Genomic DNA, 27,101 nt, shown 5'->3' with positions numbered 1-27,101 from the left:
CCCAATTCGTTTTTTTTAAATTTTCTTCCATTCCATACCCACAAAAGCAGTAAAATGTGGATCTTCATGCTATTTAGTTGAATATATTTTACTTCACCTAGTTGCACCCGTCTGGGTCTCGTTATGAAATCATCTTTGGATCATCCACCACCACAGTCTTGTTCACATAATACAATTGTCAGTTATCGCTGATTAGTGTTGGGAATCGTGACGTCATATACGGTTAACGACGAGCAAATGCTTGGGGGGGCTAATTTACATAAATATCATATAAACTATTAATTTGCCAAACGTGAACCTTCCCATAAGATCGTTTCAATTGCATACAAATCCTTATATTATTTCTATAATTTTGGTTATACGTGTATCTTTGACGTGCTTGGGTAAGTGACCACTATTTAACAATTTTATAAACATTTTTTTCTGAAGTATGCGCTAGTATAACGAACAAGTTTACTATAGGCCCCCTAGCTCTGGAATTAAATAAATTTCATACATCTTTAGTCGGTTGATAATGATATGCCATTGTTTTATTTGACAAAGGTGCCGAATCCTTAATTTATGCTATATCAAAGCGAAAATACGTAATTTCGGTATCAGTCCTAAACCCGATTATCCGCTCAGTGAGGTACGTATGTTAGGATTCAGTGGAAGAGCATAAGACCATTGATGGTAAGTTATTATTGCAATTAATTATCTGTTGCATCAAATGAATTATTATGGATGTCATAGTGGTTTCGAATTGTACCGTGCTTCATTAGGCCAAAAAGGCACACCGCACGTTACATTCGACGATTATTCTATAAATTACACGTCATCCCCGCAGTTCACCGAAATGGTTGAAAAAAAGCACCCGCCTATATAGGCAGATAATTATAACGATAAAGGCTTAATTAATTTTCTACTACATGGAAAGTCAATTAAAAACTGTTATTTATGATCTTACAAAGCAATAACAAGCGCAAATAATGAAACAGTTCAGATTTCATAAATAAATTAGTACCAGCTGACATTAGTATAACTATTGTATGTTAATCATAAGAATCATATTCTATTGAATAATGTTAAATATTGTGGGTATTTAGCACTGAAACCAATAATTAAAAATAAAAAATAACACTCTTACCCTCAAGGTTGATAACTATGTCAGTTTTTTCACCTATCCCATCATTGACTTGTAGTTACAGAGCAAAGAAGATATTAATACATAAAAATGTGAGATTTTTTAATATGTTATTCGACTCTCTCAAAGCGGTCTTGCCTCACCGCTCATGTACACAATTAACTCTGTTGTAATTTTTTTGTAGTCTTTATAAACGATGGGTTTTTACGAGTTTGTTAGATAATTGTTTTATCCGATATGTAACCGATTAGACTCAGTTGACGCCTGCATTTTGCCGACTGCAGCCGCTTTGATCTAGCGCCATTACAGATTTCGTTGTAAAACAAAATTTCAAATTTCCACAATTTAATAAATGCCTGTATCGCCAATTTTCCAATATCTTAGAAATTCCAAAACCTCAAATTCGTAAATTGTCAACGCTTTCCAAATTCCGAAATCCCATAAAATACTGAAATCTCAAATTTTCAAAATTTAAAGAATCTGAAACTTCCAAAATCTTAAAATCACAACACAAATCTCAAAATCTCAAATGCCCAAGATTTTAAATTTTTAGAATATAATTAATCTCAATTTAAACATTTAAACATTTTCAGAAATTTCAAAATCTCATACTCCCCAAATTCTAAAAATCCTAAAATTCAAAAAATCCAAAGACCCCAAATTCCAAACTCTTAAAGTTAAAAATCCCAAAATTTCAGTTTCCTATAAAACGTCCATACAGTTCGACATTGGTTTAAGAATCTTCCAAGACTGCCAGTCGCAATGGAGAACTAGCTGAAAAATAGCAAACATGAATTCTTAAAATATAATGGTTATGTGCAGATGTTTTTGAATGATTTGGTCCATTGAGTGACGAAACAAGCCTATCTCTGTGTGAATTGGGTAGGGAGGCAAGTACCTAAATCGATAAATATTTTACTATATTTAATCCATACTGTTAATTTATTATACTTTTAGAAATTGTAATTTTCTTTAAATTTTTACTATCACGTTTCACTACCCTTTCATTTCTTAAAATCTCAAATTCCAATGCAAAAACATCTAACTCCAAAATTTCAAAGCTAAAAATAAAAAGGTCTCAAATTCCGTACCTAATACCCAAATCTCAAAGTTAAAAAATCCCAAAATTCAACTTTCAGAAACTCAAAAATTTAAAAATATTGACATCACAAAATCTCAAGAATTGAAAAATCTGATTTTAAAATTGAAAAATCCTTTAATTCGACACTCCAAAGTGCCCATAGTATCCAAAATGCCAAAATTTTGAATATAAAAAAATGTGGAATTTAAAAATTTTTAAAAGTCAAATTTGAATAATCTCAAAATTTCAATATCTCATATTGTCAAACCTTAAACTTCAGAAACCTAATAATAACTTAAAAAACCGCAAACCTTTAAATTTTCATGATCTTAATTCAAAAATTGTAAACTTCAAAAATCTAAAATTTCAAAATTTTAAAATTATTAAGATCTCAAATCTATAAAACCACAAAATCTCAAAAATTCTAAATTACAGAGTTCAAAAATTTCCCAAAATCTCATCTTTTTTAAATCGTAAGATGGAAATATCTCCAATACGAAAATTTAAGAGCTCACAAAACTTTAAAATTACAAGTCCAAGACAAATGAAAACCTTAATCACTCAAAATCTTCATTACCTAAGAATCGGGGGGTCTCAAAGTTCCAAAATTTAGAAAACACCAAAATTTCAAATTTTCAAAATAGCAAATCTCAAATTCTGACAGTGACAAATCCTAAAAATCGGGTCCCGAATCATCCAATATTTCAGGTTTCCAAAGCCTCTAAATTACAAACGGGAAAATTCCTCACATCTGAAATTTTTAAAATGAAAATACCTTAATATCACAAAATCTCAAATGGCGATAGTCTCCAAAACCGAAGATCCAAAATAACGAACTCATGCTAAGGTCAAAACTGATTCAGTGGCAGAAAATGGGTCTCGCAGGATAGGTATTTTCTTGGAGAGCTGAAATATCTATTTTTTGTCTCTCAAAAAATGATTTCTCTAAAAAATGGTTACCTATTCGCAAATTTCAATGGGAAAACTTCGGAAGCTGAGCCTCAACTTATATTTAACATTGATTAACCACCTATAGTTTAAGTTTGAATGAGGTTAGGAGATGTCGATGGAGTGTTTCTGATTATGATGTAAATATGGAAGGGGTTAATTCTTTGACTAATTGTTCATATAAACTTAGGTCCTCAAACGCTTCGTTACCGATGTATAGGGTGTTATAAAGTCATCATACCCTTTACAAATTAAACCTTTAAATTAGAAACATATGCAAACAGCTTCAAATGCGAACTGCCAAGACTAATAAAAACAAGAGGTTATCGTTATCCAAATAAAGCCAGGGTCTACTGGACGATTTTAAAAATTTTACTTTCATATAGTTAACTACCAAAAATTGATTTATATTTTTTTCTCGATAATGGCCGCAAATACGAAAAAAACTATAAGAGATCAAAAAGTTTCCAAACAAACTAGAAAATCAAATTTTTATTTTAGAATCTACCAGTGGCGCACCGAAAAAGCGTTCAGGGGTAGGAAATGGAACAAACATTGTAGATTCTCATTATCATTGGCGTGGCAAATGATGTAAGCCTTTCAGCGTAACTTATATTTCAAATTTGAGCAAAATATCTCAGCAAATGTAGGACATAAAAAGAAAAATTGAAACTTTGACACCTTGTTGATCGGTAACGAAGCGTTTGCGGACCTATGTTTATATAAACTTTTACTCATAAAATACATATTTACATCATGTTTAGGAACACCCTGTATAACGTAGTGTCGGAAGAGGATATTCTCAAAGGAAAACTAGAAGGTCTGACCGAGACGTACCTGCCGGTGTAGTCAAAATTTGGATACCTCTTAAACGGAGTGCTGCAAGAGCGTACCCCACATGGACAATGAAGGGTCTGGACGAGACGTCTCTGTCGGTGGTGTCTGTTAATGTCTTACTGTTACTATTATTGTTTGTGGAAAGAATCAATCTTAACCCCATGCAAATCGTGTGACAATTTCGCATAACCTATTTGATCGTGGCAGTGGGTCTACTCTAACGCTCCCGATTTATTTGACACTGTGTGAACAATTTCTTTTAAAAGGTATTTCGCGAGAATAAACACTGATTTTTAATTTGTTGGTATGTTCTCGTTTTCAGAAAAATGCCCATAAGACCACTTTCAACGGAATTGCAGGAAAAAGCAGTTAAAGAGCTTAATGAAGAACCAGGCAAGCAACATGATGCACTAGAGAATATTAGAGAATGGCTGAAAAAACAACCACATTTAAACGTCAGAGAAGGTACTCCCAAGCCTCTAGTACTGAGTACCTAATAGACACATTTATGTTTTTAGACGATCAAACAATGGTTGCGTTCTTTCGTGGATGCAAATGGAACCTTCAGCGGGTAAAAGAGAAACTCGATTACTTCTATTCTATAAAATCATTTGTACCAGAGTTCTTTGACGATAGAAATCCATTTTCGCCTGCAGTACAGGACGCACTGAAGGCCGGGTAAGGGCAAGTAAATATAAAATCTTCCAAAGATGAAATAAAATTTTTAGGGCGGTGGTGCCTGTACCTAAGGTGGACAGTTATTTAGGTCCTAGAATTGTATTGTTCATTATGAAGAATGGTAGAATGAACGGCATTTCATTCGCTGACATGCTAAAGGTATTTTTTATGACGGTGGACATATTAATGCAGGAAGACGACAATTTCGTTATATCGGGAATTTGTTTATTGGTAGATCATAGTGACCTACCACTGGATTACTTTTTGCAGTACACGCCGTCAATTCTCAGGAAATACGTTATGTGTGTTCAGGATGCCTACCCATTGAGAATTGACAGAATCTTTGGCTTTAGTTCACCAACGGTGTTCGCAACTCTGTACAACGCTTTGGCTAAACCATTTATTTCCTCTAAACTGCAACCAAGGGTATATGTGCTGTAGGTTTAAGTTAGAACGCCATAACCTTTGTTCAAAAAATTAGGTCAGTGTTCTCAGCGGCGACGCATCAGAAACACTGCCAAGTATTTTGTCCAAAGAGCTGTTACCAATAGAATACGGTGGAACTAACGGAACGGTTCGCGATGCAGCAGGTGGGGTGATTGTGCTTACTTGGTTATCACGAATATACACTTTTAGATGAATGGAAGACCAAGGTTGAAAGTTACAAGGAATGGTTTCTTGCCGATCCGAACTACATTACCAATGAGCAACTTCGTCCACAGAAGCTAACGCACTTTGAGGAGATATTTTGCCCCGATGGAACTTTCAAAAAATTAGATATTGATTAATTCACACTCTGCAAGCTGCAACTTTTTATTTTGGAAATGTAAACAAATTAATTTGTAGAATAGCATATCTAACTTTAAATTAGAAAATTTAGGACAGGGCAACGTATGGCATGCTTTAACTATATCCATGAATACTTTATCACTTTTTATTATACCACCATTATAGGTATTATTAAATAAGTATCGCGTTTTGTTGCAGTTATTTTGTTGTCAAAAGTGACCTCACATTTAGGGAGGTTATGACAAAGGAGAGAAACGTTTATCCGTTTACAGTAGTGTCACATTAGCTGCTGCATATTTCGGCGCACATTCTTAAAACAGAACAGTATAGGTCTGCTACCGAGACGTGGCTATAGGCAGCGCGATAACAGACCAAAAATCGCTACACGATTGATATTATTAGACAAACGCAATCGTCAGATTAATAGTCTTAAGTAATATCTATGAATTCCACTTATAGCCCAGTCTCCGTATGTTAACAAGTACGGTAAATCTCCTTAGGGGCACACCACTGTTAACATTGGGAATATCGAAATAGATAGGCTTCGTACAACAACTCGCCGACATTCCCTTATGTCGATTATGTTTTAAAAGAGCCTTAATATTCGTGGCATAATTACACGGGCAACAAATTAAAGAACCGGAATTTTTCACTGTGTCGTGCTTTAATAAATTTACCTTTTTATTCGAAATATTATTCAATGTGAATATGCCGTTTATGCCGTTTTGAGTTATGCTTATCATGAGTACCTCAACTACACGGTTCACAAATCAAATGTTGGAGAAGGTTGTGTCGGTTAATTGGTGACGTTTAAGCGAACGCTTAATTGTAAGGTAATTACACTGATAGCGTTATTCAAAGCGGGGTGCCAGTGTGTTAAAGAATATCTCCTATTTTTTGGTGTGCAATTGGCCAATTGCACTGTTCACAATTAAAGATAGTGGAATTGTTACGCGTGAGACGACGTTTCTTAAAGTATATACTCTTGTTGGTTGCATAATTACATTGATGACATTTAAAATAAATTCTTGAAAGTAACGCAATAACGCGTTTTAAGCTGTCCTTGCTCTTTAAAGTGTGATAACATTGATTGCGAATGAAATATTTGCAAGTGTATTTACTTTTACAGCTGTAAAAACTACAATATTGATTACTCTTGGTGAGTTTTATTAATATTAATTACCATGTGCTGCCACTAGAGGTCTCACTGTTAACTGAATCGCGAATTGCCTAAGGCGTTTCACCATTCAATTTTCCAAATTGCCGCTACCGTCTAAAGAAGAAATTCGATCGATAACTGGAGAAAATTTCAACGCATCGATAGAAGTCAGTTCCTTTGAATTTGTGTATTGTATAAAAATAGGAATCGTTCGTTTTTGGGGATTTTGCATAAGGAATTCGCATTTGAAGTCATTTTTATAGTATTGAAGAGTTTGGTTTACAAATTTGTGTATTGTTTGTAAATGATAAGCGTATCTAGATATTGATAATTTCTTCTTTTTTTTTCATTACCTAACTGTAAAATTAGAATTTCACTTTCAGCAATGCCAGTCTTTTGTGTGGGTTTTGAGTTTAGCATCCTGAAGGTGTCTAAATTTGTTTTGAATAGGAATTTGTACCAGGTGGTTCAATAATTACGAATTCCTGATATTTAATTAGGTTGCAAACGTGATCATGATATAGGTATTAAAAATTTAATACACTTGTGTAAATGTAATGTAACACTCAAAAATCAGGCCAAAAATAAATAAAATAAATAAAACTTTAGAGTACGCCATGCTTCAATAAACAAATATCAGCATTTTTTTATGTATATGTTACGGTAAAAGTACTTAATTGTATACAATCACCAAAGTCACTGGTAAATGTACGAAATTATTCTCAATTATGTACTTTTACCGGTAATTGTATACAATAACCAAGGACCAGCGGTAAAAGTAAGAAAATGATAGAAGAAGAAATAAAAACAATAAATTCAAATAGTTTTTTAAGAAGTGTAATTTTTATTATTATTGTTTTTTTTAACCTAAAAACAAGAGGTTTTTTGCCTGAATCAATAACAAGAGGCAAATTTTGTATGGCAGAACAGATACAAACACTTCCGAAGAATCAACATTGCAGACTAATAATAGGATCACACATGCACGTGGTAAACAAACTCACTGCGCTTGCGTGTCGATTCTTGAAATTTGAATTTTTTACTTTCACCAAGCTCCTCTGGCGATTGTATACAATTACCGGTAAAGGTAGGAAATAGGGTTTTTTTAAAGATTATTTTCTACTTTTACCAAAGACTCCGGTAAATGTATACAATTACAGGTAATTGTATACAATTACCACATTATGTACCCTTACCGTAACATATATATATACTTTCTAAGTCCGTTTTTTGCCTTTCAATATCGCTGGGTTTAGTGAGTGTGATCAGTACGATTTTAGAATTTGTTTCCCATTTCATTTCAGAAGATTTTCAACAGTGAGCCACACACTTTTCACACTACTAATGAGAAACAAACGAAATAGAAAAATTATGAGCTGTATTACTCAGCTCACTACTTTGTAGGTAGTATAATTAAAAAATGGAAAAGATTTGCCGATGCTTAACGTTGAATAGAAGGGGAAATTATTATTTGCTTTTTTTTTCAAATTTTATCAGCACTACCGTTATATTGAAAGAAGTGAAAGTGAGTAAGGGGTTTTGGGTTCCCAACGTTTTTGAAAATCCATGTGCTTTGTTTTCTCTTTAAGACACATCAGCTCATTCATACAAACTGATTCAATGGTCAATGTTTTTAGCAAACTTAGAAACTTAGAAAACAAGAAATAACACTTTTCCAGCATCTTATAGTCAGCTAACAAAAACTTATTCATTTTGTAAATGTTGTTTAGTTCAATTTTTAGTAATGAAACTAAAATATTTCCAAAGAAATTGAATTAACATTCATTTTATATCATTCAAATCATTGCAATACATTCTGAACTCAGTTGCAATAAAGGCAATATAGTAATAATTGAATAAGTGACCCAGGATTTATAGGAATTGTTATACTTTTGTACTACTTACAACGACGTTTGTAAGTATAGCCATAGTGTAAGATAGCTATTATATGAGAGTTTCTTTAAAAATGCACACACGAGGAAAGCTTACAGATTGATTTCAGCGCAAGAAATTTCGTCATTGACAAAAGTAATGATCACCTAATAAAGCTCTCGCGCGGAAAGATTGCCGGTCACAGAACACAATCTATGTTTTTCTTAAGGTGGGAGGGATTTCCGGGATAGTATCGTGTCAATGTTGAACGAAAAGACTTCGTTCAATATTGGCACGATCATATTCCGGAAGTCGCTCGCATCTTAAGAAAAACATAGATTGTAGATCGATATAAGGTGTGCTGTGCCCGGCAATCTTTCCTGGCGAGAGTAATATGTAAACTCTGCAGCATAAGGAATCAACACGTTATACATGCCTATCACCTTGAGGTCCGTCGGTTTGTTCTAGAAAGAGATACCGTCATTTGTTGGTTCGCATTTCCAAGTTGCACAATATATTTAAATGTTGCAGGATTTACCTATTTGGTACTGGCGCCCCTTGTAGAAAAACAGAAACTGAATGGATCAGAATGTTAATTATAAAAAGCTAACGCGTGGGGTATATGTTATGTAATGCATATTATACAATAAAATGGTGGCATTAAATTAATAAACGAATTCCTACATGTATCGCCAGAAAGGACACTAAATATTGATTGATCTAGATTCTAGAACAAGATACAATACACATAGAACAACCACAGAATATAGGGTACGCTCGTACTCTATTATAATATTAACTATCACTTATCACAAAATCAAAATTTGAAAAAGGATAAACGGTGTAGTTTCTTTTGTAAATAATTTATAATGGTTGCCGGTCGTTAACAAAGCGTATATATGAGCTGCTAACAATCAACATTAGTAGGAGTGCCATTTTGATGTATCTATACCTATTTTAATTACCAAACCCCTACCCTTTTCCAACTGCGTACAATGATCACCGGGTTAAGTAAATTTGTGTTGGTAAACAAGCAATTTGGGTATCTCTGAAACTGAAACGCAGATATTTCGATTAAATCCATTGCAATTACGTATACCTACCTACAACTTTTTTTTCAAAATTGTACATAATGCCATAGGTTGAAATTATTTTGTCGATATAATCATATAATCACCGGCACTACGCTCGGTGACAATGAAAGTAAAGTTTTTGACACAACATATTTATGTTGACAATATTTTTTAGAGTTAAATGCGTTATAATTCTTTGTAATAATAATATTACCCACGCACTGTACCGCTAAAAATTAAAAAAAAAACACCGGCTCGAATGCAACTAAATTAGTGTGAAGTAGTATAATTATATTTCCGCATCGTCTCATATTTGTAATTTCGAGCACTTATAACTAACTTTATATTATAAATCATAGATATACAGCGGAGGAGGTGCTTAGATTTCTCATAAATTTGTTGTCTAAACCACACGTTTCGGGTACTCGCTCTCTTGATAGGAAACACTGATAGAACGCGAAAATTTACAAAGTGCATGCAAAATTATTAATATCAAAGATAGATTGAAATAAAGTTTGCATGTATAAATAATTTTGAAAAATACATACTGTACATTAAAAACTATAAAAATATAACTGTCTGTATATGAACACGAATTGGAGAATATAAATTATCATTAGCAACGCGTTAAGAGAAAAGGGCGTCTTCATTTAATAAACGCCGGCTCATTTTTCAACCACATGTTTGTTTGTACCGTTCTTTTCTTTTATAAATTGTATCGCTACATAGAAATCATATCCTCGGCATTTACATCCAAATGGAAACTCCTGTGTTAAGAAAAAAAACAATAGACGTTGTTATAACTACAACAGATAGGCCGTGTACCTTTAAATAGAAGTATATCAAAATTAGCATAATCTTAAAATTTTTAGTGTTATGCAGATGTAATTTAGCATAAAGAAAACATGGCAGAAGACTGATGAGGTAAATTTTGTTTTGTTTTACGTTCAGTCACTTTTTGACATAATATATGTAAATTATCATAATTTTCTAAACTGATGGCTTAACGCGCCCATATAATGGTGAATTTACATTTACGACAGTGTTGCATTGGTAGTGTAATTGTTGTGGGAAAATTTAATAGTGGCTATACATATTCCTTTTAACTTTTGTTCAATTCGCTCGTTACAAGGTTCTCGATTATTACTCAATAATTATTACTAAATATTCTATGACTTCACTCCAAGTCATAGCATCATAATTTCAGTTCTACGAGTTAATAACAGTAATCAAAATCTCTGTTTTTTTGCACCAATACCAATCATAACGTGCGAAACTAATTTGTATACAACAGTTTACGTAACTCTATCGGTAAACACAAAACAATATACCTATACAGTTTTGCTAATTAATTACATACAAAAGTGCTTAAGACGACCAGATGCAATTATTATATTTAATTTGAAACCCGTTTTATTAATGTTTGAGGATCAAAGTGAGTATTTTTTTAACTGTCAACTTTTTCCTCAGATGCTTGCTGGTAGCTTTTTACAGTAGCGGTGTGCTTGAAAAGTTTTGAAAGAAATTGATGATAACCAATTTATTAATATAAGAACGTGCCAAGAATTACTTCTAGTTACTATACTATACATTTTGGAAAATATCGTTAATTAAGCAGTATTATTATGTGGTATACGATAATGTAAGCACAAGGGAACAATTTTGAAGTCGGCAATTATAGATCATTTCTAATTAGTGAAAAGCCTTTTGGCGGTGCCTACACATTGTAGCTGTATAGTTAATTAAATACCTACATAATGACTGTATAGAAAAATTGGGAACGTTGATGTAGACATTTATTTTTATGAAATATTCACAACGACTTCAAACACATTTTGAAAAATTGTGCCTTCAAATACAGGTAAGTAATTCGAATGCCACATTTATAAATGACATCAACTTACCGGTGAATAAAAAATGCAAGGAATGCAGATAGGAAAAACCATGCTTTTTAAAGTATTCCACAAACACTAGATATATAGATTAATCAACGTCATTAGATTAAGATTTCTGTTTTTAAAGCAAAGGTATATATGCTAGCACAAAAAGAGATTTTCACTAAAAGCTTTTAAACGTACAGGATAATATTACAGCGGCGAAAAATACGTGGTAACTAGGAGCGGAAATTTTACAATCTGATTTTACCTTTGAGAACGGCTAACTCTACCTTTCTCATAGTTTGTAAACATTCCAAGGCCTTCTCTAAACCTACCCCTATTTATGCAATTCTATTTCAGTTCTGCTAATTCGGATCTATTTTGACAAACTTCTAAATAACCTATGCTTTGGTGCCAGCTTAAAAATAAATGGTTTTATTGCATTCGCATCTTTGAATTTCCTGTGTTAAAACCTTTTAAAGTTGCAATGCAAATTCTTTTAGATTTGAGTGTATAATAGTGCGGTAACCTTGCATTTCCAAGGGTTTAGGCACCTACTGCGAATTTAGATCGAAGGACGTCGCTGATATATGACGGTAATTTTGCCTTTTCGGTCACTACTCGACTTTGCTGCCATAAAGCCATTTATACTTGGCCAAAAGATAATTGACCGCAAATTTACAGGGGATTTTGGGATTCAGTTTGCAAGTTTAGTTTGGAATTAACGCTTAGCCAGTCTGGATGTGTTTCGATAATGATTTAATTTCGTAGCATTACACGAAGCGTTCATTACTTGCTTACAAACTTAATTAACCTAAAAATGACTACCTTCGATCAATACGGCTTTATACTATCTAACTGTAGTTTGAAAATAAGGATTGCCTGCATTAGTACCGATGTGTTTCCGTCGGATAGCAGATCTCTCCGCCCATGAGTTTTACCCCAAACATAATTTACATAACGTAAATATTATTCGACATTAAAGCTTCATTCAACCATTACGGTAAACAAAATATAGTTTTATAATTGGAGATGTTACAATAGGAAATTACAAAATAAGTTCATCAAGATTACATTATACGTAAATATAATATGTAGATGTACAAATAGATAAATAATATACACCTTTGTAATAGGATATTAAGCAGGTGTAAAGAAGCGAGCGAGGTATTTTTAGTGAGGATGTTACATAAGCTACAGGAGATTAATACATTTAGATATTTGCAAAAATTGTTTTTCATATAATAATAGAAATTTTTCTCCGCCTCTCCCACGCACAAAATATATATTCACAAAAACAATTTTCTACGTATACCATTTCGATATTTTTAAAAGCACTCTTTATAAGGTTTAAGTTTTGTATACGTATGTAAATATTTTTTATAGATATTTTCCATAATTTTGCATAAGTGCCCCAATAAATCGTATGTGGATAACTGTGGCTTTCTTATTCGGTTCATATGGTGCCACTTAGGTATTTATGATATTTTTAAAACTACTAGTGCATTTGAAAATAAGGTTTATGTACTGGTTTGATGAACACCATACTTGCATGAGCCTAAAATTGGAACAGAAGCTGAAATTCTTTATCAACCTGTTTCTGCCCTTCACCGTAGACTGTCAATATTTCATCAGTTAAATCAAATTACCCATATGCTTTCATTAAGCTTATTTCCAACAGTATGTGCAAGCGAGTTGTTTGGTTTTGTACAGAAGATTATTTAATGATTTCAACATAACTTCCTTACCGACCTCATTTCCATCATCCATAGGTCGAAAATGGATAATGGCTCTTATTTAAATTGTGATGAGTGTGATGACATTCTCACAAAATATTGCAGTTAAATCGCAAATAGCAAGATATGGAATTATTTCTCCGCCAGAAAAACTCTCGTTGGAAACTCACAACGCTCATCGTCCGCGAATTTATTTTAGAATCGGACCTTCAGCGTCCACTAGCAGGTGTTTTTTTGAACAAATTTATATCAAACCCACGACAGTACGATCAATTGTGTCAAAAAACAACTAGAGCTGGTCTAACTCCTAGATTCGGAGGCCTAGATTCGCCCTCAATGAAATTCCGCACTAGTTATAGGTTTCCAGAAAATTTGCTATCGGAAATTTTATCCTTGAGAAAAATGGCCCGGAATATTCGCTTCAAGAAAATTCGTGTAGGTATGCCGTATATTCGTCCTGGACACCTTGAAGTGTAGTTTGGAACCAGATTCATTCGTTCTCGTTCTATCTTACTTACGGAAATTGTACAGTCAACAAAATCACCACGGACATATTCGCTCTCAAGGAAGATTGGCCCTGATAAATTCGCCACCATGTACATCTGGAAGTTTCGTATTCCGTAAGGTTGACCCCTAAAAAAGGAGGATAAGTTACCTATACTGTGTTATACCATTGTGTTGATTTATTCAATGGATATACCGATACGTTAAGGAAATCTAGATTACAAAGGATTGACTCAGCCGTAGAATAAATACTATACCTATATACATAATTGCTTTCTGTTTTTTTTTAAATTAAAGCTCTAGCGAATTCGCTTTAGAAATTTCGTCCTCAAGAAAACTCACCCACACGTAAATACGAGTTTTTAGAGGTAAGTTACGGGAAACGCTCCAATCACAAAACATTTCATATGCGAATTCAGAAATTTCGGCGGAAATGTTCCATCGTCGAGCCGTACAAAACCGAATTTTCCGGGAAATTAAACGAACATGCCTTAGAAATCTGCATGAGAGAGTGATTTTGGTCGAAGTTACTGTATTGTGCATAAAGTCACATTGATTTTTAATTTACGAAACACCACATTATGTCAACAAAAACGTTACATAAAACAATTTCTTAAAACCGGTGCTGACTTTACTTCTAAGGTACCTAGAGAAAAACGTGAGGTTTATAACATAAACAATTGTCAGTACATACTTTACATGGTTCTACATAATTTCTTATGTTATGACATTTCACAAATTTGGCGCAGTTAAAGAAAGTGTTATTTAGGTATTTCATAATATAGATACACTGTGTCCAAAATAAGGATATCTACCATGGGGATCTCCGAAACCATAGAAGACGATGGTCAAATTAGAGAAAAGATCATTAAAGAATTATTATCATATCATGCTTTAAAAAAACCCACAAAATTCCGCTTACCCACGCACAACGCTCGAATCGTGCGAGAATACATAAGGGACAAATTTTCCGTTTTCCAAGAAATTTGTCCGATAAGTACCTACCTATTCTAGCATGATTTGGGCCTTGTGTGCAGGTGCACCATCCAATGTTGAAACCAACAGTGTCCAAGTTTTTTTGTGTGTGTCATACATCGTTGTATTCGTAATGCTACTAAATACTGTTTGTAGGTATTTTTTTGCGAGCCGTATAATAAAATAGAGTGGATGATTTCTCCGAAAGAAAACGTTGTATTGAAAATCTCTCAACCGTGTCTTGTAGACCTTAAATGAGAAAGTATTTTTCTTGTTTTTTTTAACTGTTCTAATGACACCAGAAAAAAATCAGCAAAATTCGAGTTTTCTGGAATATACGAGTACCTATATCTTCGGAAGTAATCGGATTTCCTAGTTTTGTTTAAAGCATGATAATAACTCTTTAATTGGCCACCTTTTTCCTAAATGGCCATCTTTGTATCTTCTATGGTTTCGTCGATCCAGATGATAGACATCCTTATCTTGGCCAAATTATTATTAATTAAATTATTAGCCAATGCATAACAAAATCAATAATTTTATAACAAATTCTCTTCCAACAAATTTTAAACGATATTTTGCTAACTTCACAAGACCTAAGTAGAAGGCTTTAAAAGTGTTACGAAAAATAAGACTGTATAAATCATCCCTACATTTTTAGGTGGAGAAAGAAATTTTCAAAATGAAAGAGTAAACATAGCTTTTGTGTAAATCATCAAGAAATATATTATCCTAAACATTAACTTACATAAGATTTTTCATGGGATACATACATGATGTGATACCTACCTATATCCTTTTTCTGTGCTTTTAATTTAGCTATAATTAAGAGAGACAGCTGATAACGTGACGAATATTTGCGATTAAACGCTATAATTAGATAACTACATTTTACCACACAAGAGAACCAGTGGCGGCTCGTGAGTTCTAAAAGACGGTACAAGTAAAATCTTAGCTACTATTTTTTGTACATAAAATACATTTTTCTATTTCTGAAGTCGGAAAAATCGTTAATGATAATTTATATTTATTGCCCGATTTTCCAATCCTCGATAAATCATATCTCTTATCGCTATATTGTTACATGGTTATTAATAGACCTTTCTTTGTTTTTTATTTTAAGTTAGAGTAAGTTTTTATCTTCAACATATAAACATCGTATTTTATTTATCTGTTTCAAACTAAGTCGGCACTATTTCTAACTTTCTTAGTTCTAGACTGAAAAAGACGACTACTACACCATAGCCAAAATGGTTCAAATAACCAAAATTTTTCAATTATTTTCATTTCGATCTATAGTTATCCATGAAGATGTTCAATGATTCATAATAGTATTTAAAACAACTTGGAATAGTACCTACAGTAGGTTATTAACAAAACAAGAATAACAGGTGAAATAAGTATTTGCTAAAGAGCGTGTACAAAAAAGTTTACATTTTTTTGAATTAATTATTCGCCGAATATTATTGTCTAAATCTATGATGTATATTGCCGTTTATAAAGTCCATCTTTATACAGTTCCAAAGAAATAAATTCAGATTTCTCGAAACCAATAATCCATATTTTCCTATTGAACATATAACTGTTTGAAGAATCCATCGCTCCAAAAAACGTAACAAAGTTCAGGTTTTCGGCACAGGAGTTGATAAACCACTGACAAAATACAGAGCGTCTCTCAGAATCTTATGTTTTTTTGATAGCCATTAAACTTTGGCTAACGTTAATCCGCTGTCTCTAACTACATCTCTAATGGAATTGTTAGGATGGGCAAAAAAGTGGCTAAATTTACGATACAATACCAGAAAATATCTTCGAAAAAGTGACGGCGTTCAGAATGTCTTTGACGGTAATATTGTAATGTCGCAGCAGAATTTTTCGGCAAAAAAATGTTTGAAAAATACCTTACCAACCATTTTCATGGAGAACTAGATGGAAATGAAAATAATTGCAAAATCTTGGTTATTTAAAGTATTATGGCGATGGTAGTAGAGAATTTAATAATGACATATAATGTAGGTAATAATATATACAGAGTGGCCACATAAAAAGATCACATTTATGTTATTACGAGTATATGAAAAATGCGATGTTGTTTTGTTTCAGGTTTGGATTCAGTAGAAAAAAAGTTTCCAAACAAACTCGTGGGTGTTGCGCAACTGTAAATAATGAGTAACGGGAAAATTACAACTATAGACCATAGCGAAAACGCGAAGTCTCTATAGGTGGCCCATGGGGCCGAGATCTCGATGGAACAGACGGACAGACAGACGGACAGAAAATCGGGCACATAAGCGGTACTTCCACTAACGCTAAAAGATACACAATTTTTTTCTCTCTGCAACTAAGAAAGTTAGCAATAGAAACGGGTGAATTTGAATTATATATGTGTCTAAAATTTGTCCCTAAGACAGAGAAAAAATGAAATTCTGTCTGTATTGGTTTCAATTTCGGCACTCTGAGAGCGGGTAATAAGTGATGTACCAATATATATGAATAGGTCCATATTTCTGTATTCATTTCTGAGATGTTACATATTTCACAGATTTATTTCTGAGATGCAAATTTAAATAAATAATCATAACTTTAACCGAATGGGTTATGTTATACGATTATAGCAAAGCTATCGTCATTAGCGCATGTCTGCTGATGATTGAAGGGTAGGTAGGTATGCATTTGATTCCGAATATTATCTACTATTATTTCATATATCTTATAAATTAAATATCAATGTTTAATTTAACATTAGCAAATTGTTCCAACAACTTGAAAATAGTTTTTCAAGATTCCAAATTTTGCCTGTTTATTAAAATTTACAGAAGCAGACTCGTGCTGTATGTCACTCAAAGGGTTCGGTATTGAATTTAATTCTAATTACTTAATACCTCCAGATGCCTATATGATCTGTGAAAAGGCTTCCATGATTCATCGTACTTATAACTCTAACAGTTTGAAAGACCACACGTTAATATTCCATATAAATCACGTATCCGCCGTGTCAATTGCGAGTGAACCAAAAACGACCCTTAAACCGCTGGTCATTACACGTATATATAAGACGGAGATAAATGTAAACCCATCTATTAGTAACGGGCAATGAAGTATATGGAAAAGTCGCTCACAAAAGAATTATACCGAGTGTTTTCAACTTGTCGAACGTGGAATGAGAAACTTCTTAGATGATTAACACGTCATTTATATAATCTGTGTCCGTGCATTTTTACGGTGATTATTTTTCCATAAAATGCGTGTCACATTACTATTATTTCTCCATTTCATGTAAGCGAACTCCAACAGAATATTTAATAACCGTTGCTGACTTTGTTGTTAAGACTTCTTTCAAAAATGAAATAGGAAACTAACAAATAAATGATTAATGACTGCGCAACTACAACTCCTATGATATTTGATAGGCAATTTATTATTGACTTATTCACCAAAGCAACACTTCCCGTTGCGTTCTGGTATAAGCTTAAAGTTTTTATTCAACTAAAAAATAAAACACCACGAATTTAACAGTTACAAAATATTTTTCTGTGAGTGTAAAAACCTGCATAATCCACTACTTTGGTAAATTAATCTGTTAACTTACACAAACATAATACTCCTCTATATGATTATGAAATATGGCAGATTGTTATGATTAACCACAATTTATTATATTTCCAACTGCTGTTATTTTTAACCCCTCAAACTTAAGCGCAGCGTGTGTGAAACTGGTTCATTAATGTGCCTATTTAATTCTGATCGCACTCTTAATTCGGAATAATGTGAAGTTGTACAACATGTATTTTCTCGAAATGTTAGTTTCAGGATTGTAGAATGATAATTATGAAAGTGGCGGAGGTTGGACTTGCTACTTTAATCAAGTGTAAGCATCCTTAATCTCAATTTACTTACAATCCGAAGAATGGAACGTGAATTTTGCACTTTTCAAATTGGGCGAGAAAGTTTTGCTTGCGAAGGAACTTTCAGGATATTTGAATTTAATACAGTTACCTTACTCACTTCTTAAAAACACCAAAACTTTATATCGAATTACCATATAGCGCAGAGTTTCGTTCATTTTAAACTTGAGGTGCCTGATAATTTCGACATGGTTAATGTGTACGATATAATGCAATAGGTCGGACAGCATGGGGTGCTATTGTGATAGGAATGTGAAACTAGAATGTGTGCTGGAAGGTTACAAATAGGATTTAGGTTGATGGAATGTATGTATTATGGATAACTGGTCGCGGCTTATATTTCAGTGGGCGAAAGGGGAACTTTGTCAGGTGGTGCGGTTTTGGTAATTCGCAATATTTTTTTATAAATAATGTATTAGATTGTTGGCGTATAACAAGTTTTAAATTACTCCTTTCGAATTATAAAGAAATAAAATAAATCACAACCTTTTCGATAACATAAAATATCCACGGTAAGTGTGAATAATTAACACAAAAGTAATGAATATTTGCCAAAGCAACTACAATTATTTCTTTCAAGCTTAAAATAAGAGCTTACGCGTGGTCACCTGCTAGGTTACCACGTTCGTGTTAAAAATCTGAGAAATGACCTAACAAATTCATTGCAATTATGATAATTAAAGCGTTTCACGAAAGTGAACCATTGCTAAAAATGTTAATCATTTACCACGACGGTAATAACTACTAATTTATATTTCTTTTGTCACTTAAGCTGTTGCCACGCACAGTTCCATTTCTTACCCCTTTTTTCTACATTTAAGTGGCACAGTTTTAGCAAATCCAACGTTTGTTCTTTACTCTTGGTACTTTGTGTGTGAATAGTAAATTTGAAGATTTCACCATTTTGCCCATGCATGGCATTTTCCAATTCCACCGTCCCGATTTTGTAATTTCCAACAGTCAATAATGAGCCAAACAAATTTTATGCGAACCATTCGTTGCATTGCAATTAGGAAAATTTGCGTGTCCAACCTTTGAAAACAAAAAATAGTTCACACATTCAAAAGCAGCAGTGCCTGATGCCCCTATAGGTACCTACCTACATACAGATTGATCATACCGATGAAATAGAGAAACGAAGTTGATAACCTGGCCGTCGACGAAACCACTGCCATTCATATCATTAATTTCGCAATCAGAAAAATATTAGAAGAGTGCCGACGGATGTTTACTTGCCCTTTTTTTAAAGAAATTGTGCCGTAGGTAATCAGCAAATATATATAGGGGCCGTGGCAATTTTAAGAATTTCGGAAAAGTGACTAATGGAACATTCGGGTACCACCATTCCTAACGTTATGAACACATTTTTTCTTGAAATGAAACAAGTATAGAATGTTCCAAATCAAGTGAGAATGCATTAGTCCAGGCTAAAAGCTATAAAATAATTTATTTAAAAAAAATTAGTTACCGGGCCAAACCGGATTTTTCATATAGGTGAAATGATTAGAAATTGGGGAAAAATAATTAAAACAGCTGAATTTTTCCGCGGGTAAAATCCCGGGGGTTGAAAAGGGTAGAAAGTGCAGTTTTCCAAAAACAATTCGAAGTAAAATCGAATTATTTTGTTCCTGCCTGTTTTACACCTAATTGCGCTGGGTCTGTTGATCGTTAATTTACAGGAATTATATGAATAAAATCCTCACGAAGTTTATTCGAGGTTTTATATCTCAAATCATTTATTGCTTTGGCCGGTAAAACTAACGTTCTTATTGCAGATTTTAGAAAGTTTTTCAACCGGCCAGCGCAATTGCATCAGCTGCAAAACAGGCGAGACGAAGAGTCAGTGAACAAAAAAAAAACTGTTCAGGAAGATAATTCGATCTTACTTCGAATTGCTTTTAATGCGGTAAAAATGCAGAAAAATGAAATAATAAAGATGTTTTAACTAAAACAGTTGATCATAATAAAACAAAAGAGAATCTTTCAGCAACATTAAAGAGAAGCAAAAAGACAGATTTCGAAAAAATCTGTATTAATTTTATTTTTTTTAAATTTTATTATACCGTTATTCGTGTGTGTACACTTAAGGTCGTCATTTGAAAAATATTACAAACGAAATACAAATGTACATTTAAAGACTAACTAACAAAAGAAGATAACAGAGTAAGATTTTACATGGAAGGACAGTTCCCTTCCTGACAATAAAATGCATTACTTGGGAGAAATTTTTTGAGACGAGACTTTAGAGCAGCAAAGGGCAGGGATCTTATACTATTAGGAAGGCTGTTGTAAAGTAGTACCTTTTTTTATTTTTTTGTTCATAGTAGTGTGCCCAATTCATCCATTTCCATTTAAAAAATAAACTAATATCTGAATTTCAAGATCCCCTTTTGCTAATAATATCTATGTAAATGTTTGTGGAGTTCCTTAAAGAAGCCCTTGCTTCTAGTGTTACATTTTTGGGGACATTGCAGGGATATGACGACAGGAGGTGCAACTGGTGTGGTGCACCAGGACCCGAGCACCGCATGAGCTCGTGGGTATACCTCAACGGTTTATGTATGTTTAAAATATCTCCACATCCCGTAGTGAAAAGGTATAGGAAGAAAGAGTTGAAACGATATAGGGAAGGATTTTTTTTTAAAGAATTTGGTTATTGTTGTACTTATTGTGTTATCTTCTCAATGTTCTTAAATTACTGTGCTTTACTTGATGTAACATTAGAATTTAATTTGCGGTACTTTGTCAAATCTTGATGACGAAGAAGAAGGTGATAATCTGTTTTATCATGGGAGAAATATTACAAGTACCTACCAATTATAATAATTTATGCACAACATTTGTATCTCCCCACCAGCACAATTTATGTGCTCCATTCGCATCTTCTCACCAGCAAACTACAGACATCACCTTCGCAGTGGTAAAATTGATGTATAGCAGGGCCGTGCGGTGCTATGATGCAGAGCGGCAAAGGCAGTGATTTGTTTAGTTTAGAAGGGCCCTTCGCAAAGTCAGGGGCGCGAGGTCTATAACCACAAGTAGAGGCGAATGCCGATAGCTCGCGGTATCTAATAAATAATTATAAAAGGCACCGTGATTCAGCCACCACCTATACTTTTAAAAATTATGAGACAAAATATAAATTTCACTAACGTAGGAAAATGTTGAATCACTGTTCTTCCTATTACACTATGGCCAAGATAAGAATGTGTTGTCATGGGGATCTTGGAAACCATAGAAGATACCTACGAAGATGGTCGGATTAGGGAAAAGTTGCGCAATTAAAGAGTTTTATCATTTTGCAAAGAAAACTAGAAAATTCCGATTACTTCCGAAGATATGCTAGAAAAATCGAACTTTGCCGATTTTGTGTTTACTTTTTCTGATGTTATTTGCACAGGTACAAAAAATACAACGTTTCGTTTCCAAGAAATCATCATCAACTTTTATTTTTTTATATGGTCCGTAAAAAAATTACATACTATATTGAGTAGCATTGTTTATTAAGAATACAACGATGTACAACACACAAAAAAAAAGATTCAATACGACAGGGCCACGAACTTATAAATTAAAATGAACTGCTAATCAAACAGTTGCATAGAGATAGAAATGACCCTAACATGGGCGCGGCCATGATGTGCACGTTTTAGTTATTTTCTAGGGGAATTTCCCTAGTGCTATTGCTATTGCAGCCTTGGAAAATGACATGTGTCACAGTAATTTATTTAGAAAACGTGAGGTTAATACATATATTAGTTGATTTGAATTTCGCGCCAAGTGAGTGCACATCATGGCTGCCCCCATGTAGGTGTCATTTGTCAATTCAGCATTAGCAGTCCATTTTAATTTATAAGTTCGTGGATGGGGCGCACACAATGCCCTAATCGTGCAAGAATAGCTATTGGATAAATTTTCCAAGAAATTAAAAATAAATGAAACTCTTTTAATTGCGTAACTTTCCTCTAATTTGCCCATCTTCATATCCTTATCTTGGACACGGTGTACTACAATTCACATTCATATATTCAATTATATGTTGGATATCACCCTTAATTTTTTGAATGAACTATCTACGCTTCTGGAAACCCAGAGCGAAAATTTCCATTTCTTATATGACATCTTTAGGGTCAAGCATATAGACAACAAAATGCTAGAAAGCTGTTGCAGTAATCTCAAGTCAATACTTTTGGCTCAAAACGAGTCGCACATAAATGCAAGTGTTTTCAAGAAAAATTACATGATAAAATATCTTGTATGTTATCCTTTTCCATGAAACCTTTGGATTTTTTTAATTACACAGGTCAACAAAAAAATAATTTTTTTTTGCGCATGGGATTTACTTAATATATTCTGACTATAATAAGCAAAAATAAATAAAAAGTGCAATTAGACATCGAAAATATTTGCTTTTACAAAAATTATAGCGATTTGATTGAAAGCTTTCAGGGGCGCAAACTAAAGCTGTAATCTTTGTTTTCCCTCAAATAAAAAGAAAAATGGAGGGTGATATTTTCCCGCGGTTACTTAGCAAAGAGGAAAAAAATCCTGGAACAGTTTTAAGGCAATAGTCCATGGTTTCCCGTTCAGTGTTTCCTGGGAAACCATAGAGCTAAAAATTATGACGAGCTGACGGGTTTTGGTTTTGCATCATCGGGTATAAAATGTCTCTAAAGATGCACAGGTTACATTCTCATTTAGATTAATTTAAGGATAATATGGGAGCTTATTCGGAATAACAAGGACAACCCTTTCATCAAAACATAATGGAATTTAGGCACGTTACCAAGGCCAGGAAGCTGGAAGCATGATGGAAGATCATATTTCGGGGGTTGATGAGAAAAACTTCTGTTGAACTTATCAAAAACAGCAAAACTGTTCCATTTTTAAACATTTAGACTCTAAGACAAACAGATTATAAATGTAGGAACGTTACCTTATAATAAATCATACCTATGTAAGTAAGATTTTATAGGTATTTTTATTTTTTGTTTTTTTTTGCATTTTTTTCGCACAAAAACAAATACATAACCTTTTTTTGTTCTAATTCTTATTTGTGGCTATACAAGCAATACAAATAAGGTATATATGTCCCATGGGCAAAAATCCTGTAGACCGGTGTTATTTGTGCCACAACAATCTAAGTAGTTTATTATCACAATTGATTGTCACTTTCAAAAAAAATATTTACGCTCGTAAGGGGTGACATCTCCGAAACGTGCATCATTTTATAAAAATATACCGCACGACCCCGATTGTAGTATCACAAACATTGAAATGAGTTAAATGATTTCACAATATATAATACCCAATTAAGTACAAATTCTTTTGATGAACAATAGGTAAATTAAAGAAACTAGTATAGAGGTGGTCACTCGCCACCGACGAAAGTGCATTTTCTCCACACAGAATCAGTCATAACTCGGGAAGGAAGTGACTAATCCAAAAAATCTTTTGTCATGCTGGTCTCGGGGCTGTGTTGCACAGTATACGAAAGAAACCACAACGAAAAAGCTTAAACTGGAGGACTAGTAGTGGTACAGATGGACGGACAAAGTGCGGACAATGGGGTTCATTTTCATTTGAATACGAAAAAAACGCAAAATTGAAGAATTTACAAATCTTTGAAACGCTGTATCTTGGAAACTATCCAACAAAAATTTAAAAAAAATGGGGTATTTTCAAGTGCTTCGTCACGCGCGCAGAAGGTCTTTCGATGTCAAAATCGATTTTTCACATCCATATTCATCCTAACAATTTAAAACAAAAAATAGAGATAACATATCTGAAGCAAGGAATTGCCATTTTTGCTGTCTAATTTGACTTGGATCGACCGATGCGACATTTTTGCCGATACCGGTATCGGCCAATATTGCTATGCTTGCAGAACGATACCGACAAAATATCGGCGTATATCGGCCATAATTTATAGATTTAATATTTTGAAGATTTCAATTTCGTTCAAGTTGCGAGAAATTGTGACACACCGTCAAATATTTTCCATGTTTATTATTTCACACTGGGGAGCTGAAAGTGGAGGAGGTGTCGCGTCTTATTACGCTATTGCGAAGAGTTGTACATTTTCGTACAATGCAGAATAAAATCGAAGAAGATGGTTCTGAGCGGGAAAGTTCCAGGTGTGGATTTCCCATCAAAGCAAAAGGTTAACCATTGCAGAATGTATGGTTTTCGAATTGAGTAGACCAGAAATGTAGCTGCCATATAAAATGCAAGTGCTTTTGAAATGTTCCCTTTAGGGAATTGAAAGCCGCCAATTTCAACAATTAACCGTTAAAGATACCATTGGACTCATACTGCATAGTTGATTTTGATTTCCAAATGGGACCGTGGGTCTTTTCTAGATATCCTTTATAAGATTTATTAACATTTTACTGTACTGATAAATATGAGCTGTGTTAAATCTATGGTCACTTTCAGTGAAGTCAAGGAAAACTGTTTTTATAAGACACTAAAATAGTGCCAAAACTCACACCATCAAGAGTTTTTAATAACGATACTGAAGTTTATTGAAGAAATGCTATAATGCATAACTTTTAGTTACCGATGCGAGTTGTTTGTTTTACAAAATATTGCGACATTTTATCACTTTTTGTTCCGTTTTCCAAAATAAGTAGTAGGTCGCACAAACCTTCTTTGGGTAAGAATATTAAAGTAGCAATATTTTGTATAAAAGAAAAATGATCAAACAGTTTCGACGACCATGATAGAGATTTATATAATAAGGAAATAAGGAACTACCATTAAAAATACCATCAATAACAAAGTTTCTACTGTAATGACAAAGACAGACCAAATTAAGATACCAGTCTGTAAGACAAAATCATGAGCTCTAAAAACGACACCTTTTTAACAAATGCTCATGTGCCATTTGCTATTTACTTAATCGATCTAAGCCCATAACTGCATTTTGAACAACTTGAATATTTTTTCTGTATTTTTTATTAAAGTAGAAACTCACTGGTATTTTTTATTGTAGTTTTTTATTGCGTATTCAAAAATACAAATATACAGGATGATTCATTAAAAAAAAATTAGTAGATACAATATCTGCGGTTACACCGGAAGTAATATAAAATTGACATCATAGACAGTACATTCTTTATTTTTTACAGTATAAACATACTAAATACGAAAAAAGATTGATCTGCAAATAACGGAGATAGGTAGTTCACAGCTCCGGGACTTTTTGCATTCATTACCTACATATTATATCACAACATATTACTACTTACATTTGATTTATCGCTTCAAATGTATTCATAATTAACATCAAACTTTTACACAAAACATTATTTGACAAAGTTAAAATAAAATAAAAGCATAGCGAAAACGCTTAATCACATAAAATACAGTTCTAGCTATCGAAACAAGTAGGTATACAAACTCAAATTAATCAATTATCTCCAAAGACACCATGGTAAGTGAATGGATACAGAATCTAGTGAATTGCATAGACCGAACACCCAGACACTATAATTCATAACAATTATTTCACCATTGTCGCAGCCACATTAAAGAAATTATTAAATTCAAGTACACCTATACAACAATATTGAACAGCGAAAAATGTAAACTGATTTTTATTTTATAGCATATGTTAAATTGGCATTTTAATAGGTTTAAACAAGTAGGTTAAGCCGCTGTTTAACCGCAAGGGTAGCTAAAGTGAAACAGATGATTGTGCATTCGAATGACATCTGTCATTCATATTTCAAATGGAACGCGAAGCACGATATAAAATGACGTTCAGAACATATTACAATGCTGTTTCTGTCGAAACGACCGCGACGGCAGAACCTAAGCTTACTATTTTTGACGTCAAGTTAAATTCAGAATTGTCAGAAGCTTTACAATGATTTATATGACTTCTGCTATAAATAAAGTTTTGCATTATATACGACGATAAAGGGAAATTGACCATCTCGTAAAAGTTAATTCATTCAATGATTAAAATATTCCTTTATCGTCTTATATATTAAATAACTATTATTGCTACCAAAAAAAATTATGCCGTATTTGTTTAGGGCCTTGTTTTTCTATTCGGAAATGAATCTTTGTGTATCTAATATCAAAGCTACAATACATATAAATTCAGAACGTGATAAACATCAATAAAGAAATGCTGATGGTATAAGTCCTACAAAGGAGAAATTGGAAGCCTTACGGACCGCATACCACCTCATTAAGAAATTTATTAAAATGGGATAGGAGAAGGAATTGTGTATTTTAAAGTTATTTTTTTTGTGAGACGTAACCTTTGTTGAGGAAAACCACCTAATTGGAATAGATGATTAATCAATAGAGACATTATAATATTATATATTATATTATTTAACCTAAATTGATCTAAAAATTAACATAAATATTGCACTACTACGTCTGTATACTATAAATCATGCTGTAAAGAAAACCAGAACATTCCGATTACTTTCGAAGATGTACCAGAAAAACCGACATTTGCCGATTTGGTTTTTATTTTTTCCTGATGTTATTTGAACAATTACAGTAAAATAAAAAAACCTT

General features: G+C 33.2%; 1 protein-coding gene across 1 annotated transcript; it reads left to right on the top strand.

The window, feature by feature from the left end:
• Window positions 1-297: 297 nt before the first annotated feature.
• On the top strand, window positions 298-5,604 carry LOC116167402 (clavesin-1-like). Its single transcript, XM_031482757.1, has 6 exons — window positions 298-383; window positions 4,312-4,454; window positions 4,508-4,667; window positions 4,718-5,093; window positions 5,149-5,257; window positions 5,304-5,604. The coding sequence occupies exons 2-6, from the start codon at window positions 4,316-4,318 to the stop codon at window positions 5,453-5,455; spliced, it is 936 nt and encodes a 311-aa protein (XP_031338617.1). The 5' UTR covers window positions 298-383; window positions 4,312-4,315; the 3' UTR covers window positions 5,456-5,604.
• Window positions 5,605-27,101: the final 21,497 nt, after the last annotated feature.

The sequence above is a fragment of the Photinus pyralis genome, unplaced genomic scaffold (genome assembly GCF_008802855.1).
Source record: "Photinus pyralis isolate 1611_PpyrPB1 unplaced genomic scaffold, Ppyr1.3 Ppyr1.4_LG3b, whole genome shotgun sequence".
Taxonomy (NCBI): Eukaryota; Metazoa; Arthropoda; class Insecta; order Coleoptera; family Lampyridae; genus Photinus; species Photinus pyralis.
The sequence above is the reverse complement of the archived record's forward strand: the minus strand, read 5'-3'. Positions and strand labels throughout refer to the sequence as shown.

What these genes read in the sequence shown, in the direction of transcription:
- LOC116167402 (XM_031482757.1), top strand. Translation starts at nt 4,316, where the DNA reads ATGCCCATAAGACCACTTTCAACGGAATTGCAGGAAAAAGCAGTTAAA. An exon ending in ACATTTAAACGTCAGAGAAG is followed by an intron (nt 4,455 to 4,507) that starts GTACTCCCAAGC and finishes TTATGTTTTTAG; the next exon opens with ACGATCAAACAATGGTTGCG. An exon ending in AACGGTTCGCGATGCAGCAG is followed by an intron (nt 5,258 to 5,303) that starts GTGGGGTGATTG and finishes ATACACTTTTAG; the next exon opens with ATGAATGGAAGACCAAGGTT.